Genomic DNA, 17,703 nt, shown 5'->3' with positions numbered 1-17,703 from the left:
ATCATGGCTCACCGATGTTGGCAGTGTCAATGTAATATGAAAAAAGTAACCAAAAATAAGAAAATCAGCAACCAAATTCCCACAAATACAAAATTCTGATAGGAAAAAAGGAAATGGCAGTGAGGTGCAGGTAACCGTTATCACTCAGTGTACTATGGAAAAGAGGGGAAAAACAATGGTAGAGTGCTGGAAGTGCGCGTGATATCACAGTGCCAAGTCAATCACCAAAGGCATAGTAGGCCCGGATGGCAGTGCATCATGGGAAGATGTGCGTAAGAGCAGCCATTTTTGTGAAGGCTTGTCTGGGATTCTGTGTAGGTAATGTAGGTGTCTATCAGTAACTAAAGACTATGTGGGGAGTGGTGGCGCAAGGGTCATGCTTTAGCAATAGGTGATGGACTAGCATTCAGGGGGTATTGTGAAGCTCGGGTGTATCTAGAGAGCCCTCTACTGGTGAGGTTGATCCTTCATTCTGAGGGGGTCAGGGAATAAAATACTTTACATAGGGTGCTAAGAGAAGAGTATAAAGTGCGTCAGTGATACAAAAACTACAAAATGCGAGCCTCACGTGGAACAATAAATATTAATAAAAAAAGGATAGCATCACAAGCAAAACACAGACACACAGGGAGACTCCTTTTGGCTTAGGAAAATGGGGTACTGTTCCTTCAAAACACAGTTAAGGGGAGCACTGATCAATAATGAGAGGTATATAGGTTTGAAAAAATAAACTGAAAAAATTAAAACAGAATAGCACCATGAGAAAGGGATGAATCTCTAACAACAAGGGCAGAGCCCCCCCTAATGTTGTGGCCCCTAAGAATTGGTAAGTGAAGATTGAAAGAGGTTTTTGATCTAAACTATAAGTGCTGAATGTTTTAAAGACTCCTAATGGAACATATAGCATATCTGTGCAGGAAGTCAACAGGGAGGAAACTTGGGGGGCCCGATACCTTTGAGCTGGCCAAATAGTTTGAGGAAGAGGGGGGGAGGCTGTCACATTTTGTCACATTATTTCAGAGGGTTTTTGTGCTTGTTTTGGATTCCACACTAGTTTGGCGTTTGATGGCATCTTCCCGAGCAGGACTCCGACTGATGACGAGATCCAGCCTGTCCCCAGCATCGGACAGAAGAGGCACGGCCAGGCAACAGTCAAAATCTCGCGTGCGCACGTGGTTTACCTGCATAAAAGTCACAATTATCAGTAAAATAAATGCAGCAGTGTTTATTTTTTTTTAGCCCCCTTCCCCCTGCCAGCATGCAAGGCCTTAAAGGATAACCTTTTATATTCAGGGTGTAACATGTTACTGTAGCATCAGCCCCCCCGCATCACCCTGATCCCCCGCTGTAAAAGTGAGCGGGGGATCTTCTCCCCAGCTTGCTGTCACAATCTTTTAAAAACGCCACCAAGCGAGGCTGCACCCAACCACGTCATTTATCCATAGAGTTTAGTGAATGTGAAAACTACAAGAACCAACAGCCTTTGCAGCCGTCAGCTTGTAGTTCTCAATGAACCACCATTGAGTTGACTGCCCATACAATGTACAGCTTATACTGACAGTCTGTAGGATTCTGCATGACACCTGCAATCTTCTGATCGTGGGTGCAAAGCTTTCCAGGCTCCTACAAAAATAAAAAATAATGTAAATGCACATTTTTTTTTACCTGCAAAAAAAAAAAAAAATGTGCATTTATTATTTTTTTTATAAAAATTGAATTTATCCTTTAAAAAGTGTAGGCAATGCTGGAGGAGGTTTTCCAGTCATGTGATTACTATTCGCTGTCACAGTAGTCACATGATTGTGAGCCCATCCCTATTGAAACCCGTGACCTGGAGCTGTCAGTGAAAGCTCAGTCACAAAGCTAGAGGTGTGCCATTGAGCAGCAGCACAAAACCGAGATGCTGGCCATGCGCATATATTTGGAGAAACAAAACTAAGTATAAAATATAGCAAAAATCGTATGCAGAGAACTACATCAAGGACCCCTCATTGACTTTTTCAGACAGACCAACATAGTAAAAATTTTTTTTTATTGTTCGGTTATAAAAATATATGGAATAAAAAACAAACATTACCTCCATCTAGAAAATGGATACACATAAAAACTGGTAGAGTATGGCAATTGTGTTGTGCGTCCACCTATAATTTTTAATCAGGCTGGCTGCCAGGCTGGCTGCTGGCTGCCAGGGCTGCCATCAGGGGGGGAAAGCCCATTCACATGTAGGGGGCCCGGGAATGCTGAGGGGCCCAGTCCCAACCAACAAGATCGAGTTGTTGCTGTTGTAGTAACTAGCAATTGCTAAAGCAGGGCGGCTGCAGAGTAAGCCGATGCAGCCAAAGGAATGTCTCTTTGCTGGATTGGGCTTTCTCTTTGCTGAATATTTGAGGCCATCTCTTTGCTGGATTGGGATGTCTCTTTGCTGAATATTTGGGACTCTATCTTTGATGGATTGGTTTCATTTTCATATATTAAGTTGTAAGAGTGTTAAAATAAAAGTGTGTGCACTGAAGGACTTTGTGGGAGTGCCAGTGGGCAGATTCGGTGGGATGGCCAGAGGGCGGGCCCTGCGGAATATTGGTGGATAAAAGATAGGGTGTTGGCGCTGCCTATTTAAAAAACAATAAAAACGTACAAACTGTAAATACAATAAAGTGACAGTGACAAATAATTTAGCGTAAATATTGCATGCTAAAACATAACTCAATACAAATGAGTGCTAATCAAAATAAAGGTGCTTAGCAGATAAAGTGCTTATCAAATAAAGTGTTGTAGTGCACGTGCAAAGAAATCCCAACTGTATCATACAGTATATGGAAAGTGCTGTAAAGAGCTGGGGAAAGAACTAGTATACAAAGGATAAATATACAAATACCAGAAAAATGTAATAAAATGAAAACACAATCAGAATAGTGTTGGTGTACAAATAGAATATACTAAAAGGAAACACAATCCAAATAGTGCTGGTGTGCAACCAATCTGTGAATAGTCCCAACACAATCCAAATAGTGCTGGTGTGCAACCAATCTGTGAATAGTCCCAATAATGGCATTTTTGTAGTCCAGTGACTGAGTATATTGTGCAGGAAAAAAAAATATATATGAGTGGTAGGTGACAATCACTGTATTCAAAAGGGTGACCCCGTGCCGTGTGGTAGGGTGCTGCGTGGTCCTTTCTGGTGAAAAAGGCTCGCTTACCAGAAGCACCCACCCCACACAGGGGTATAAGGCGGGTGTATAAGAATCAAGGGTCTCGGTGTCTCCCCTCCTCCTGGGTCGATGGGTCCCTGAAGTGGTCCCTGAGGTCCTAGCTGGAGGTATCCCTGGGGTATTAGTGGATCCTACTATTCTCCTATAGGCTGGGGATGATCCGAGAGGTCCGCCAGATATAGCTCATAGCCGTATACCAAGGGATGATAGATAGACAAGGCACATAGCGTAATACTGTCTAGGAGGTTTATTCAATATAAAACAGAGAGGTACTCACAATCAGAAGTAAGTAAACAAGCACATGTACGAGTGTGGAGCGCGATGTGGTCCAAGCCTCGTTCTCTGTGTGCGGGAACCGGAAGTGACGCGACACGCTGTACGCGTTTCGTAATCAATACGTCCTCAGAAAATGGATACACATAAAAACTGGTAGAGTATGGCAATTGTGTTGTGCGTCCACCTATAATTTTTAATCAGGCTGGCTTCCAGGCTGGCTGCTGGCTGCCAGGGCTGCCATCAGGGGGGGAAAGCCCATTCACATGTAGGGGGCCCGGGAATGCTGAGGGGCCCAGTCCCAACCAACAAGATCGAGTTGTTGCTGTTGTAGTAACTAACAATTGCTAAAGCAGGGCGGCTGCAGAGTAAGCCGATGCAGCCAAAGGAATGTCTCTTTGCTGGATTGGGCTTTCTCTTTGCTGAATATTTGAGGCCATCTCTTTGCTGGATTGGGATGTCTCTTTGCTGAATATTTGGGACTCTATCTTTGATGGATTGGTTTCATTTTCATATATTAAGTTGTAAGAGTGTTAAAATAAAAGTGTGTGCACTGAAGGACTTTGTGGGAGTGCCAGTGGGCAGATTCGGTGGGATGGCCAGAGGGCGGGCCCTGCGGAATATTGGTGGTCAGGCCCAGAGGGGCCCAGGCCTAAAGCTGTGTAAGGGGCCCCAACATTTCTGATGGCTGCCATACATTATGTGTAGACACCCAACATGTTTCGGGCTAATACTGTAGAGTACTTCTTCAGAGGTTCAGCAGTGGGTACTGCTATTTTCTAGAATGCAAATATGTGCTGTTAGTAAAATAATAAAATAAAAGTTAGTAAAATAATTATGACTAACTTCTGTAATAATGTAAATGTGTCATCAAAATGTAATATTCACAGTCAAAATATTACATTTGCAAAGGCTACATTATACTTACAGAGTTCAACAAAAACATTGCACATCATAGCTGGATAAGAAATAGCTACTGCCGGGTGGATATACATGACCAAGAACCCCCTGTAGGTGTAAACCAGCAGGTCCTAGGCAGAGCAGAGCTGCAGTCACAAGGACCCAAAAGTGGATAAACTGCCTGTGTCACCAACAGCCATTTTATTTTTTTTTTATGTGTATCTGTTTTTTAGATGGATGTAATGTTTGTATGTTTTTCCAATCTAACAATAAAAAACATTTTTTACTATGTTGGTCTGTCTGTAAAGTCTATGAGGGGTCCTTGATGCGGTTGTCTGCATACAATTTTTGCTCTTCCAATAATATAGTGGACATCAGTGGCAGCTGGTGCTCAATGGGCCGGGGGGTGGGTGTATGTCAGACGGACCACACCATACCCCCCCCCCCCCACGGACCACACCAGCCTGCACACCATACCGGTCCGCCGGCTCACTCACCCTGGACATGTGAAGGGCAGGCAGCAGCAGCGGCGGCGGCTTCCCGCTCAGTCTCCTGCGTCTCCTCTCTTCTCCTCCTCGGCCAATGGCATTGCTTCTCCTTTTGGCCAATCAGGAAATGGGTTTTAGGACCCGCTTCCCGATTGGCCATGAGGAGAATCCGTGTGACAATAGCGAATATTCATTCGCTATTGTCACACAACTGGGTGGGTTCAGGGCACCCCCAAGCCCGCCCTTTTTTGAAGCCTATTAGAGCCTCTAATCACGTGCTTAAAAAAAAAAAACCCATTGGAATCCATGCGTCTGGCATCCTGCATGTAGATTAGGGGGCTTGACGCATTGATAGGGGGCAGCGCCCCTGCGCCCCCAATGGTGGACATGACAGGCCCTCCTCTTTTACACATGCCAAGTTATCTCATATAAAATAAGTAAAAAATATATTGCGCTTGTGAACAAAAAAAAAAATACAGATATATATACCCAATATCAATCAAAACAAACCTGCAACATTAATTGTGGGACATTTTACACAAAAACAGAAATAATGTGATAATAAATATGTTGCGCTGCAGCAAACACTGTCCAAGTGAATCCTGTGTAATTCAAATGTGAAACAACAAATCACATAGTCCAAAATAGTGTGGCGAGAAAAATTCAATGGCGGGAGTGGGGTAAGTGGAATTATTTGTTCAATAAACACATTTTAAGAGGTTTTTACACTATTGGTACCTCTTTTTATTTATTGAATGCATTGCTACCATGGTGGAGGATCCGAATTTTAAAGAGCTGGAGTTGCCTTTTAACCTGCTGGGTGCTGTTGGTTTATCTCTCCCATGGCGGACCGCTAGTGGAAGATATACTTAAGCTTATGTGACCTTCCGTAATAGAGGGTCCATACTCTGCGGTAAGAGTACATCTTGACCTTTGATGTTGGTGAGTCCACGTGGTGACGGGATTTCTTTTTGGATTCAGAACACAAGTTTTTCTCCTGTTTTTTTTTTTTTCCGCCACACTATTTTGCACTGTATGATTTGTTGTTTCACATTTGAATTACACAGGATTCACTTGGACAGTGTTCGATTTAGCGCAACATATTTAACACATTATTTCTGCATATTTTTGAAGGCATGGCATAAAGCCTGCTGCTGTCCACCACATATACAGTATCTCACAAAAGTGAGTACACCCCTCACATTTTTGTAAATATTTTATTATATCTTTTGATGTGACAACACTGAAGAAATTACACTTTGCTACAATGTAAAGTAGTGAGTGTACAGCTTGTATAACAGTGTAAATTTTCTGTCCCCTCAAAATAACTCAACACACAGCCATTAATGTCTAAGCCGCTGGCAACAAAAGTGAGTACACCCCTAAGTGACAATGTCCAGATTGGGCCCAATTACGCATTTTCCCTCCCTGGTAGCATGTGACTCATTAGTGTTACAAGGTCTCAGGTGTGAATGGCGAGCAGGTGTGTTAAATTTGGTGTTATCGCTCTCACTCTCTCATACTGGTCACTGGAAGTTCAACATGGCACCTCATGGCAAAGAACTCTCTGAGGATCGGAAAAAAAGAATTGTTGCTCTACATAAAGAGGGCCTAGGCTATAAGAAGATTGCCAAAACCTTGAAACTGAGCTGCAGCACGGTGGCCAAGACCATACAGCGGTTTAACAGGACAGGTTCCACTCAGAACAGGCCTCGCCATGGTCAACCAATGAAGTTGAGTGCACGTGCTTAGCGTCATATCCAGAGGTTGTCTTTGGGAAATAGACGTATGAGTTCTGCCAGCATTGCTGCAGAGGTTGAAGGGGTGGGGGGGTCAGCCTGTCAGTGCTCAGACCATACGCCACTCACTGCATCAAATTGGTCTGCATGGCTGTTGTACCAGAAGGAAGCCTCTTCTAAAGATGATGCACAAGTAAGCCCACAAGCAGTTTGCTGAAGACAACCAGACTAAGGACATGGATTACTGGAGCCATGTCCTGAGGTCTGATGAGACCAAGATAAACCTATTTGGTTCAGATGGTGTCAAGCGTGTGTGGCGGCAACCAGGTGAGGAGTACAAAGACAAGTGTGTCTTGCCTACAGTCAAGCATGGTGGTGGGAGTGTCACAGTCTGGGGCTGCATGAGTGCTGCAGGCACTGGAGAGCTACAGTTCATTGAGGGAATAATGAATGCCAACATGTACTGTGACATACTAAAGCAGAGCATGGTCCCCTCGCTTTGGAGACTGGGCCACAGGGCAGTATTGCGACAGAAAAACCCCAAACACACCTCCAAGATGACCACTGCCTTGCTAAAGATGCTGCGGGTAAAGGTGATGGACTGGCCAAGCATGTCGCCAGACCTAAACCGTATTGAGCATCTGTGGGGCATTCTCAAATGGAAGGTAGAGGAGCGCAAAGTCTCTAACATCCACCAGCTCCGTGATGTCGTCATGGAGGAGTGGAAGAGGACTCCAGTGGCAACCTGTGAAGCTCTGGTGAACTCCATGCCCAAGAGGGTTAGGGCAATGCTAAAAAATAATGGTGGCCGCACAAAATATTGACACTTTGGGCCCAACTTGGACATTGTCACTTAGGGGTGTACTCACTTTTGTTGCTAGCAGTTTAGACATTAATTAATGGCTGTGTGTTGAGTTATTTTGAGGGGACAGCAAATGTACACTGTTATACAAGCTGTACACTCACTACTTTACATTGTAGCAAAGTGTCATTTCTTCAGTGTTGTCACATGAAAAGAAATAATAAAATATTTACAAAAATGTGAGGGGTGTACTCACTATTGTGAGATACTGCATGGCCGGTGACAACTAGTTAAACTAGGTCCAGATAAAACTTTTTTTTGCTTGTTTTGAATAGAATGAGGAAGGGATTACAGCCCCTTCCAAATTTTTATTGCCATCTGGGCCTCTGTTTGGTACTGTGTCGAGAGGCTCTTATTCATGTCAAACAAGTTTTACACTTTCATACAAACTTAAGGGAATGCAAAACCCACTTGAAGCAGGTAAAATGCCTGGAGTTCTACTTTAAAGTAAACCTCAACCATTCCTGCTCCAAATCACACCAAATCAAACATTCGTCCATACAGTAGCAGGAAAAGAGTGGAAGCCATATGGCACGGTGAGAAGCTCGTTTCCAGCTGCCTCTACAAGATACAATTTTGAGATTTTCATCTCATCTTGCCACATGATAAGAATGATGCCCTTCATTGTAGGTACCTGCAGGATCCGATCGTAAGGCTGGAGACCACTCCTGTCTGCCGGACCACCGGGTCGGATCATGTTCACGTACACACCTTTCTCTAGAAGACCGTCTGAGACACTGAACCCAAAGTCATCGGTCTCCAAGTCCTTCATAACAGTCACCTGCCATGAAAGAGGGAGAACTGTTGCCATTTAATGCGGACCTTTACCCATAACAACTTGATAAAAAATAATGTTCTTTAAATACTTGCCCCCTGGGCCCTTATACCTTTTCCTAACCAGACCAATTTTCAGCTTTCAGTGCTTTCACAATTTGAATGATAATTAACTAATGCAACACTGTACCCATATGGAATGTTCGTCCTTTTTATCAAATATGGAACTTTCTTTTGGCGGTGTTTAATCACCATTGGGTTTTTTATTTTTTGCACTATAAATGAAAAAAGACCGAAAATATTGTAAAAAAAAAAATATTTTCTTTGTTTCGGTTATAGAATTTTTCAAATTAGTAATTTTTCTTCATAAATTTTGGCCACAATGTATACTGCTATATATATATTTGGTAAAAACAACAAAATCAATGTATATTATTTGGTCTTTGTGATAGTTACAGAGTCTACAAGCTATGGTGCCAATAACTGAAAATTGATCACACTTGATTTACTATTCCTTGAGACACTAACAAGTGAGGACAGTACAAATACACCCCCCCCCCCCCCAAAGACCCCTTTTGGGAAAGTAGACATTCCAAGTAGACAGTAAGGGGCATGGTGAGTTTTTTGATGATGTAATTTTTTTCCCACAATTCTTTGCAAATTTAAGATTTCTTTTTCCACAAAATTGTCATATTAATAGGTTATTTCTCTTACATGCCGTGCATACTTGCAACTACACCCCAAAACACATTTTGCTACTCCTCCTGAGTATGGTGATACCACGTGTGGGACTTTTTCACAGTTTGGCCATATAGAGGTGCCCAACATGCAGAGAGCACCATCAAATGTTCTTGGGACATTAAAGGGATTGTAAAGTCTCGTTTTTTTTTTTTCAATAAATATAACAAACATGTTATACTTACCTCCTCTGTGCAGACGGTTTGGGACAGAGCAGCCTGCATCCTTCTCTTCTCAGATCCCTCTTTGGCTCTCCTGGCCCCTCCCTCCCTTTGAGTGCCCCCACAGCAAGCAGCTTGCTATGGGGGAACCCGAGCCAAATCACAGATCCGTGTATTTATTCAGACACAGAGCTGTGGTTCAGCCCCACCCCCTCTCTCTCCTGATTGGTTCGCTGACTGACAGCAGCGGGAGCCAATGGCATCACTGCTGTCTCTTAGCCAATGAGAAGGGGAGTCCTGGATGGCTGAGACAGTCCTGGACATCGCTGGATCGAGATAGGGCTCAGGTAAGCTTTAGGGGGGCTGCTGCACACAGAATGCATTCAGATAAAAAAAACTTCTGACTTTACAACCCCTTTAATATTAGAAATTTAATTTCTTGACTACATTTTACACTTATAAAGGCCCTGGAGCACAAGAACAATGGAAACGCTCAAAAAAGATTCCATTTTGGAAAGCAAACACCCAACACATAATCTATGAGTCTTTTGAACATGTCATTTTTTTTCCACAAGTTTTTGGAAAATCTGAAAAGAAAATGAAAATGCATATTTTTTTTTTTACACAAAGTTATCAATTTAGAAGATATTTCTAACACATAGAATGTACATAGCAGAAATTACACCCCAAAATACATGGCAATACCAGGTGTGAGAATTTTACACAGCCTGGCCACATACAGAGGCCTAAAATTAAGGGAGCACCGTCAGGTGTTCTAGGGACATAAATTACACATTTCATTTGCTGACTACCTATTACACTTTTGCGAGGCATTGTAGGGCACTGATGGGCACTGTAGTGGCATGGATGTGGCACGAATGAGCACTAATGTGGCATGGATGTGGCACGGATGAGCACTAATTTGGCATGGATGTGGCACAGATGAGCACTCATGTGGCACGGATGAGGCACGGATGAGCACTGATGTGGTACGGATGAGGCACGGATGAGCACTGATGTTGCATGGATGTGGCGCAGATGAGTACTGATAAGGCATGAATGTGGCATGGAAGAGTACTGATGTGGCACGGATGAGGTACGGAAGAGCACTGATGTGGCATGGATGGGCACGGATGTGGCATAAATGGACAAGGATGAGCATGGAAAAGGCATGGATGTGCATGGATTAGGCACAGATTGGGCATAGATGGGCATGGATGGGGCATAGAGGGGCACGGATAGGGCAAAGATGGGCACAGATGAGCATAAATGAGGCATGGATGGGCACAGATCAGCGCTGTGGGACCTTCAGATCCAACCCACTCGCACTGCTGCACTGGCTCCCTCCTCTCCTCACACGATGTACCGATCGGTGTCAGGAGAGGGAAGGAGCTGATCCGGACATGCGCCGGTTTGTTGATAAGTGATCGCTCCGTCATTGGAAGGAGCGATTACGTGGTAAAGGGCCGCGGTCCCTTTACCCTGATCCGTGATGCCCGGCGATCACAGGCACTTCCAGGAGCGCGCGGGAGTTCGGGAGGACACTTAGTGTGTACTGGAAATTGCTTCCAGCATTGTTCCGGTTTCTTCTTGTTGCAGGCTGCCATTTTGCTGAAGCCCAGAGCCCCTTGAACAGCAGTAAATCATAAAGCAGGACTAAACCCATCGATTTAATGGTTTCAAAAAAGTTACATTCCTGGTATGCTGGGAATGATGACTGTCACATTGCTTGTATCCTCAACCAAACTGTCAAACCATCAAATGGCTTGTGTCATAATAACTGACCACGTTTAGCACCATGTATTGCACATCAAACAGAAGAAGCTTCCTTAGCTGTACAGGATAGGGAGGATCATTTCCACTTTAAGGCTGTCAGCAGATCCGCCTCTACAAACACGGCAGTGTCTAAAAATGCCTAAATGTGGAGAGCAACCATGCATGTGCAAAGCAGGGTGAGACAGTGTATTGCTTGAATTTAAAGAGTATAGGCAAATATTTTTAATGCTTTACATAGCTATACCTTAAGGGGCCAGCCTGAAGTAATCTAACAGGACTTAATTTTCTGACTAAAGTTCCACTTTAAAATAGGCTTCAGAGACATGTATTTATTTTAAATATTTTCTTATTAAATGTAACAAAGCAGTTCTTATCTGAAGACTTGCAGGATTAAAATGAGGTCTTTAATTGCTCCAAATAGCGATCAAAAAATTGGAACAATGGGAATACAAAAGCAACATAAGTGACGCAAAATGGACCCAGAGAATGGATTGGCAAAGAAGCCCTTTTCAGTCGGTTTCATTGCTGCTTACACCATGTGGAGGCTCACCTTGAGCAACTCGGCACTGGAGCAAACATCTTGGTCCTCCTCTTTCAGGATTTTCGGGTCTTGGCTGAGCTTACTGTCTGTCTTGGGGCTGTTTCTAGAGTGGTGTGACCCTGACTTCCGATGCAGGAAGCGGCTACTCTTATTGGAGTTTTCATGTAGCAGTTTGGTGCCATCCAAGCCCAAACTCTGTACACTGCCCGTCATGATGGATGCCTGCAATAAAGGAACAAGAGCAACAACATCAACTAGAGTAAAAGATAAGCTCAAGGCTGCATAACGGCCTTAACACACTTGCTATAGAAGCAGCAATGACAACTGCCTTGTATGCAAATACTTTGCCCAATATTGTATATCTGATATTTTGGAATCCACCATACCCTCCATTGGGTTGAAAGAATAAACAAACTCAAAATACTGACAAACTGCATAGCACATTCATTTGTTTTCGTTAGCTTGTCAAAAACAGACATTTTTCCCATTTGTGTGATATACAATAAAGAGTCTGTGCACTAGAACACTGTTTCTTTCACTAGCTATGTACATGTAAATGGACTGCTATAAATGTTTTGTGGTTGGCCAACAGATGGCCCGAATATCATATTGTAGTGTGTGGAATTACCGACTGGGATAAAAGCTGCACATAGTTTCACAGCTAGTTGCGTTGAAGAAAAAGCAATGTCCATAGAGTTCAACCAATAGAAACAAAATTAAAAACCTGCATCCTAAAAACCTACAACACACAGGTAGAGATGGGCCGAACGACCCCCTGTATGGTTCACGGCAGAACTTTAGAACATCGCAAATGTTCGGAACCGAATTAACAAACCTATTGAAATCTATGGGACCCGAACTGGAAAAATCAAAAGTGCCCATTTTGAATGCTTATATGCAACTATTTGGGCATACAATGGTTATGGGGGTCAGGGTACTGTCCTGAGGTATCAATGAAAAAAAGTTTGGAAAAAACATCATTTTTAAATGAGCAGTGATTTACTGCTGCTTAAAGTGTAATCATCAAAATTAGAAATAACAATAAAAATGAAAAATTCCTTTAAATATAGTGCCTGGAGGATCCCCTTAGTCTGCCTGTTATGTGGCACATCTGTACCATGTATAGATCCTGCTGCAGCAATAATGACAAAAGCCAAAAATTTTATTTTACATTCAAGCTTTCTTTATTTTTATAAACAAGGGTTTGGGGAGCCAGTTTATATGATAAAGCCACAATTTAGTGCACTCAGAACAAGATTAGAGATTTTTTGGATAATTTCTAGTGTCTCTTTCGCAGATTTTGGATAAAAGTAACAGGTGCTGATAAATTAGTCTTTGGGTGTCAGTGGTGCCTTCACACTGTAACCCTATCGAGGTACTCTTAATGAACGCAACAATTGGCCTTACTGTCAAAAATTGCAATGATATGCACCTGTCAAACAGGTGAATACAAATTGGTCCTTGGGTGTTAATTGTGCCCATGAAACCTACACCAAAAAATTTCTTCTAGATGAAATCAACACTCACAAAGCTAGGCAACCTAGACAGTCTTTTAGAGATTCGAAATCCAGAATACACTTACTCAGCGACATCGGCATCAGGGGCTTGATAGCTGTGGCTACTCCAGGACTGATTCATTTTGATAAATGTCAGCCAGTCCACGGAGTCTGTGAACAGACATGCTCTCTTATCTGGCAGCACTAAATGCCCTTTCAGAATGCAGCCCAGTAGCTCTGTTTCATTCTGGGCAAGTTCTGGCCAGTGGTCTATTCTCATGACCCAGTGCACCGTCAACTGGAAAGCTCTCCCATCTCTGTTTTCACCCCTAGATAATCTCCCACCATATGATGAAGACCCTGCCAATGGGATGTGAAAGCTTACAGCCCTGGGCGCCGAGGACTAAAAAAATTGTGAAATGCATTAATGAAAGCGGCCCCTTCTCCACCGCTCCTCTCTTGACCAACAGAAGCCTCAAAACGACATTTTCCAGCAGACTGTAACCTACCAGATTCGGGAAAGACATTACATAAACTCCTCTTTAGGGTGTCCTCAAGAGATTTCATCTTCTGCTCCCTCTATGGGGATAGGATGAGTTCTGAGACTTTCCCCTTGTAACGGTGGTCAAGGATGGTTGCCAACCAATAGTGATCCTTCTCCTTGATGCCACATAATCGGTATATATACACATATGTGGGTCTTTTCTCAGGCTTTGAAGAATGAGGGAGCCCATGCACTGCAAGTTTGCGGAGGCATGAGAAGCAGACTCCTTGGGGCCACTGAGGATTAAAGTATCTGGAAATGCCTCTTCCCAGCCACGTACTACTCCCAAGGGTTTTGGTATGGAAAACTATCTGTTCAGGGTTGACGTATGTCTTGCTCGGCTTCAATTCCTCTAAAGCTGCCAGAATCCACATCCTCCTCCCTTTCCTCTTGTGTGTTCTGTGGCGTAGGAAGAATGGTTTCTGCATAAAGCGGGCCTTGAGATGAAGTCTTCTTCTTACTCCCGCTGCTCTGTCTCGAGTGCCTTGTCCATAATGCCATGCAGAGTCTGCTCCAGCAGGAACACAACAGGGATTGTGTCACTGATGCATGCATTGTCACAGCTCACCATCCTTATGGCCTCCTCAAATTGTGACAGTACAGTGTAAGTATCCTTTATCAGCAGCCATTGGTGTGGGGAAAAGAAACTGAGCCGGCCTGAGCCTGTCGTTATGCCATACTCACACAGGTACTTGTTGATGGCCCTCTGCTGCATGTGCAGCCGCTGTACCATTGCCAAAGTCGAGTTCCACCTAGGGGGCACATCACAAATCAGGGGGTTTACGGGCAGGTTATATTCCCGCTGAATTTTAGCCAACCGAGTACTGGCTGTGTATGGCCGCCTGAAATGGCTACAGACTCTTCTGGTCTGCTTCAGCAGATCTTCCAACCCTGGGTACCCATTTTAAAAATGCTCCACCAAATTGAGGGCATGTGCCAACTTTCCTTGTCTAAGGGCGGACAGGAGGTTTGTGTCATTATTGCACACCACCATTTCTGGTTCTAGCTGGCGTGGTGTAAACCACCTCTGGGCCTGCCCCTGCAGAGCTGCCAGAATCTCTGCTCTGGTGTGGCTCCTGCGCCCTAGACAGACCAGCTGAAGCACTGCATGGCACCTTCCAGCCTGACTCATTAAATAGCCCCTTGATCGCTTAGAGGGTCCTTGGAGTTCATGGGACAAGTCAGCAGAGGGGGGCGAGGAGGAGGGGGTGGAGCTGACAAATCCTGCATTATCACCACTAGCTGTTTGGAGACATGGCGGCACAAGAAGCTGCAGCACTGAGCCCTGTCCTGCCTCCTTACGAGTTACCCAGTGTGCTGTTAATGAAATATATCCTCTCTGACCATGCTTGCTGGACCACATGTCAGCAGTAACGTGGACCTTGCGGCTGACTTCCTTGTCCAATGATGCCACAACATTGCCTTACACGTGACGGTAGAGAGCTGGAATAGCCTTACGTGAAAAGAAATACCAACTGGGAACCTGTCATTGTGGTACAGCACATTCTGCAATTTTACTGAAGGGGGCATAATCCACCAGATGAAAGGCAAGAGTTGTAAAGCCAGCAGCTTTGACAAGCTTGAATTTGGATGCTGGGCATGTGGGTGGCAGTGACTGTATTTTTATTTTTCGCTGCAGCAGATGGGGCAGAGAAATTTGCCTAATGTAGTCTACAGCTGGTGTTGTGCTACTGGCAGACATACTACAAGGACCTGGGACACCCTGCGCTATACTATCTTCCCTGTCAGTGGAGGCTGCTGAGAGGTTATGAGGTATAGCAGGGGTAGGCTGGAAGGTGAGGAGAAGAAGAATTGAGGTAAAGTTTGCAAATTTCAACAGTGCAATCGGCTGCACATGTGCTTAAAATGTCCCAAACAGCTGAGCTGTGTGAGTTGGGTAGGGAGAGAACAGCTCAACAATCTGGCGGAATAGGGTGGCTGCTCTCTACTCTTTCATGATGATGGCTGCCTCTTTGGGGTTGTGCCTCACCCTCACATTCCTCCTTTGCTCTATCCGACACCCAAGTCACGTCAGTGACATCATCATCACCACTGGAGACAACTTGGCAATACGTTGCTGCTGGGGGAACAGGACTGCCAATTTGTGTACCAGTGTTCTCCCCTCTCTGTAGGCTCATGTTCCTACCTTCCTCAACCTCAGAACCAACATCTGAATCAAGTAATGGCTGTGCATCGTCAAGGAGCAAGTGGCTGACGCTGTGTTCATATAACGTATCGCTGACTTCTCCATGCCTGATGCTGGGGCGAAGGCAGGAGTAGCTGTGGACAAGGAGGCAGAATAAGCCACTCTGGCAGCTGCAGTAGACTGCACACTAGTCTCTGCTTGGGTGATGGAGGATGAGGAGGAGAATGATGGTTTAGTAAGCCGGTCCGCCACCTCCTCTGCATGCTGTGGCTGGATGGCACAGGCAACATCCCTAAACAGAGAAAATTATGCCCTGTCTGAGGACAGACCAGTGCAATGGAAACATCTGCCTCTCCTTGTTGGCCTCCTAGATATGATTATGGTGGGGGAGGAGGTGCTTATTAACAATATGTAATAAAGATGTGGAAATGTGTACGTGGATGAACTTTAATCAATGTAATATAGTGTTTGGTGCACTTTACCTAAAGTACTCAATGCACATACACACTCCACTAAAGTAGTCACTACACATACACACTCCACTGACACACTACAATATGCTGCAGTATAACTGCACTGACGCACTGCAACATACTGTGGCAAATGTGCACTAACGCATTAACTGCATTAAACGAGCAGTAACGCACTCAAATATAATGCGTTAAACATGCAGTAATGCACTCAAATATACTGCATTAAACGTGAAGTAACGCACTAAAATGTACTGCATTAAACGTGAAGTAACTCACTGAAAAATACTGCGTTAAATGTGCAGAAACACGCATATATACTGCGTTAAACATGCAGTAATGCACGGATATATACTGCGCTAAACATGCAGTAATGCACTGAAATACAGTGGCACATTATTTTCCTCAAGATTCTACAAACAATACCCCATAATGAAACTCCTGTAGCAGATGATGCACGTCTGAAAAGGAGGGTCACATACTGCTTGTATCATCCACAAGAAACTTTATTGGAGACTGCTCTGACAGAGCATGGTTCTGCCACAGTGTTCGGTCTGATCAGTCTCCAATAAAGTTTCTTGTGGTCTGTGACTCTCCTTTTCAACTGGCTAAGGCTGGACATACACGGTTTGAATCTTGGCCCGCTCAGCAGGAACCAACGGAGATTCAAACCATTAATGGGCAGGTTGAATGCACCCAAGTTAGGTACAACCAGCCTGCCAGATTCTCTTACGATTATCGATGGCAGCTGCTATAGCTGCTGACAATAATCACATCTTCTCCCAGTGAGGACAGGTTCCCCCTCCTGCCCCTGCCGGAAGGTAAGACCATTGGAGTCTGCTGAATGTGGAGACCAGGGGAGACGAGGCAGTGCTACAGGTGCACAGGGAGGCGCAGGACTCGTAGGAGGAATTCTGTCCTCCTCTCTGCTGCCGATTGCTGAGACAAGGTGGGGGCAGAGATTGGGAGGAGGGGGGGGGGGGTCCCACAGCTGCAGGAGAGGTGTAAGGCCCACATGACGTGGCCTAGAGGACCGGATTCGGACAACGGGCCTTGTATTTGACACACGTGTCCTAAGGCAATCAGATATTTCCTGAATCACCAAAGAGTGAGGTACTACTAATAAATTTGAATAGACTGTTACAGTCTATGTATGTAAAACACTAGCTCTCAAGTTGAGTTGCCATGTTATACTGGGCAGGAGGGGGAAAAATACAATGCACTATTGTCTATTCTACACATTGTAATATGACAAAGACTTGATGGGTATGGGGATCATAGGTGTGCGCAGCCTATTGCATTAGGGTGTGCACCCTAAAGCTCAAAAGATATATATTGATGTCTGTTTGGTATGTAATATTTTCTTGTTGTATGAACTCTGGAAATAGGTTTTTTGTTTTTCATGTTTGTTTCGTTTTGTAATGTATCTGTGATGAAGAAAAATACTAATAAACAGATTGGAAAAAAAAAAAAAAACCAAAAAAAAAAAGTGTCTGTCTACATATATATGGCCCTGGCACATTGGTCTCCCTGCCGGCACAGTGAAAGAGCACTGCTCGTACAGTAGAGCAGGTAAGAGGGAGATC

General features: G+C 44.2%; 1 protein-coding gene across 6 annotated transcripts in view; it reads right to left on the bottom strand.

The window, feature by feature from the left end:
• Positions 1 to 416: 416 nt before the first annotated feature.
• Positions 417 to 17,703, bottom strand: part of GRIP2 (glutamate receptor interacting protein 2) — a 653,251-nt gene continuing 635,964 nt past the window's right edge. For 5 of the 6 annotated variants that reach the window (XM_082265350.1, XM_082265349.1, XM_082265348.1 and 2 more), the window contains exons 22-24: positions 11,471 to 11,683; positions 8,106 to 8,252; positions 417 to 1,181 (exon numbers count right to left, since the gene is read on the bottom strand). In XM_082265350.1, the coding sequence (XP_082121476.1) occupies positions 1,017 to 1,181; positions 8,106 to 8,252; positions 11,471 to 11,683 (525 nt within the window). In that variant the 3' untranslated portion in view covers positions 417 to 1,016. The remainder of the gene's footprint in view (positions 1,182 to 8,105; positions 8,253 to 11,470; positions 11,684 to 17,703) is intronic. The other variant, XM_082265353.1, reaches the window with a different exon arrangement.

Source organism: Pelophylax lessonae (assembly GCF_965119305.1).
Source record: "Pelophylax lessonae genome assembly, chromosome: 8".
Classification (NCBI taxonomy): Eukaryota; Metazoa; Chordata; class Amphibia; order Anura; family Ranidae; genus Pelophylax; species Pelophylax lessonae.
Note: the sequence above shows the minus strand (reverse complement) of the source record. Positions and strands in the feature narration are given on the sequence as shown.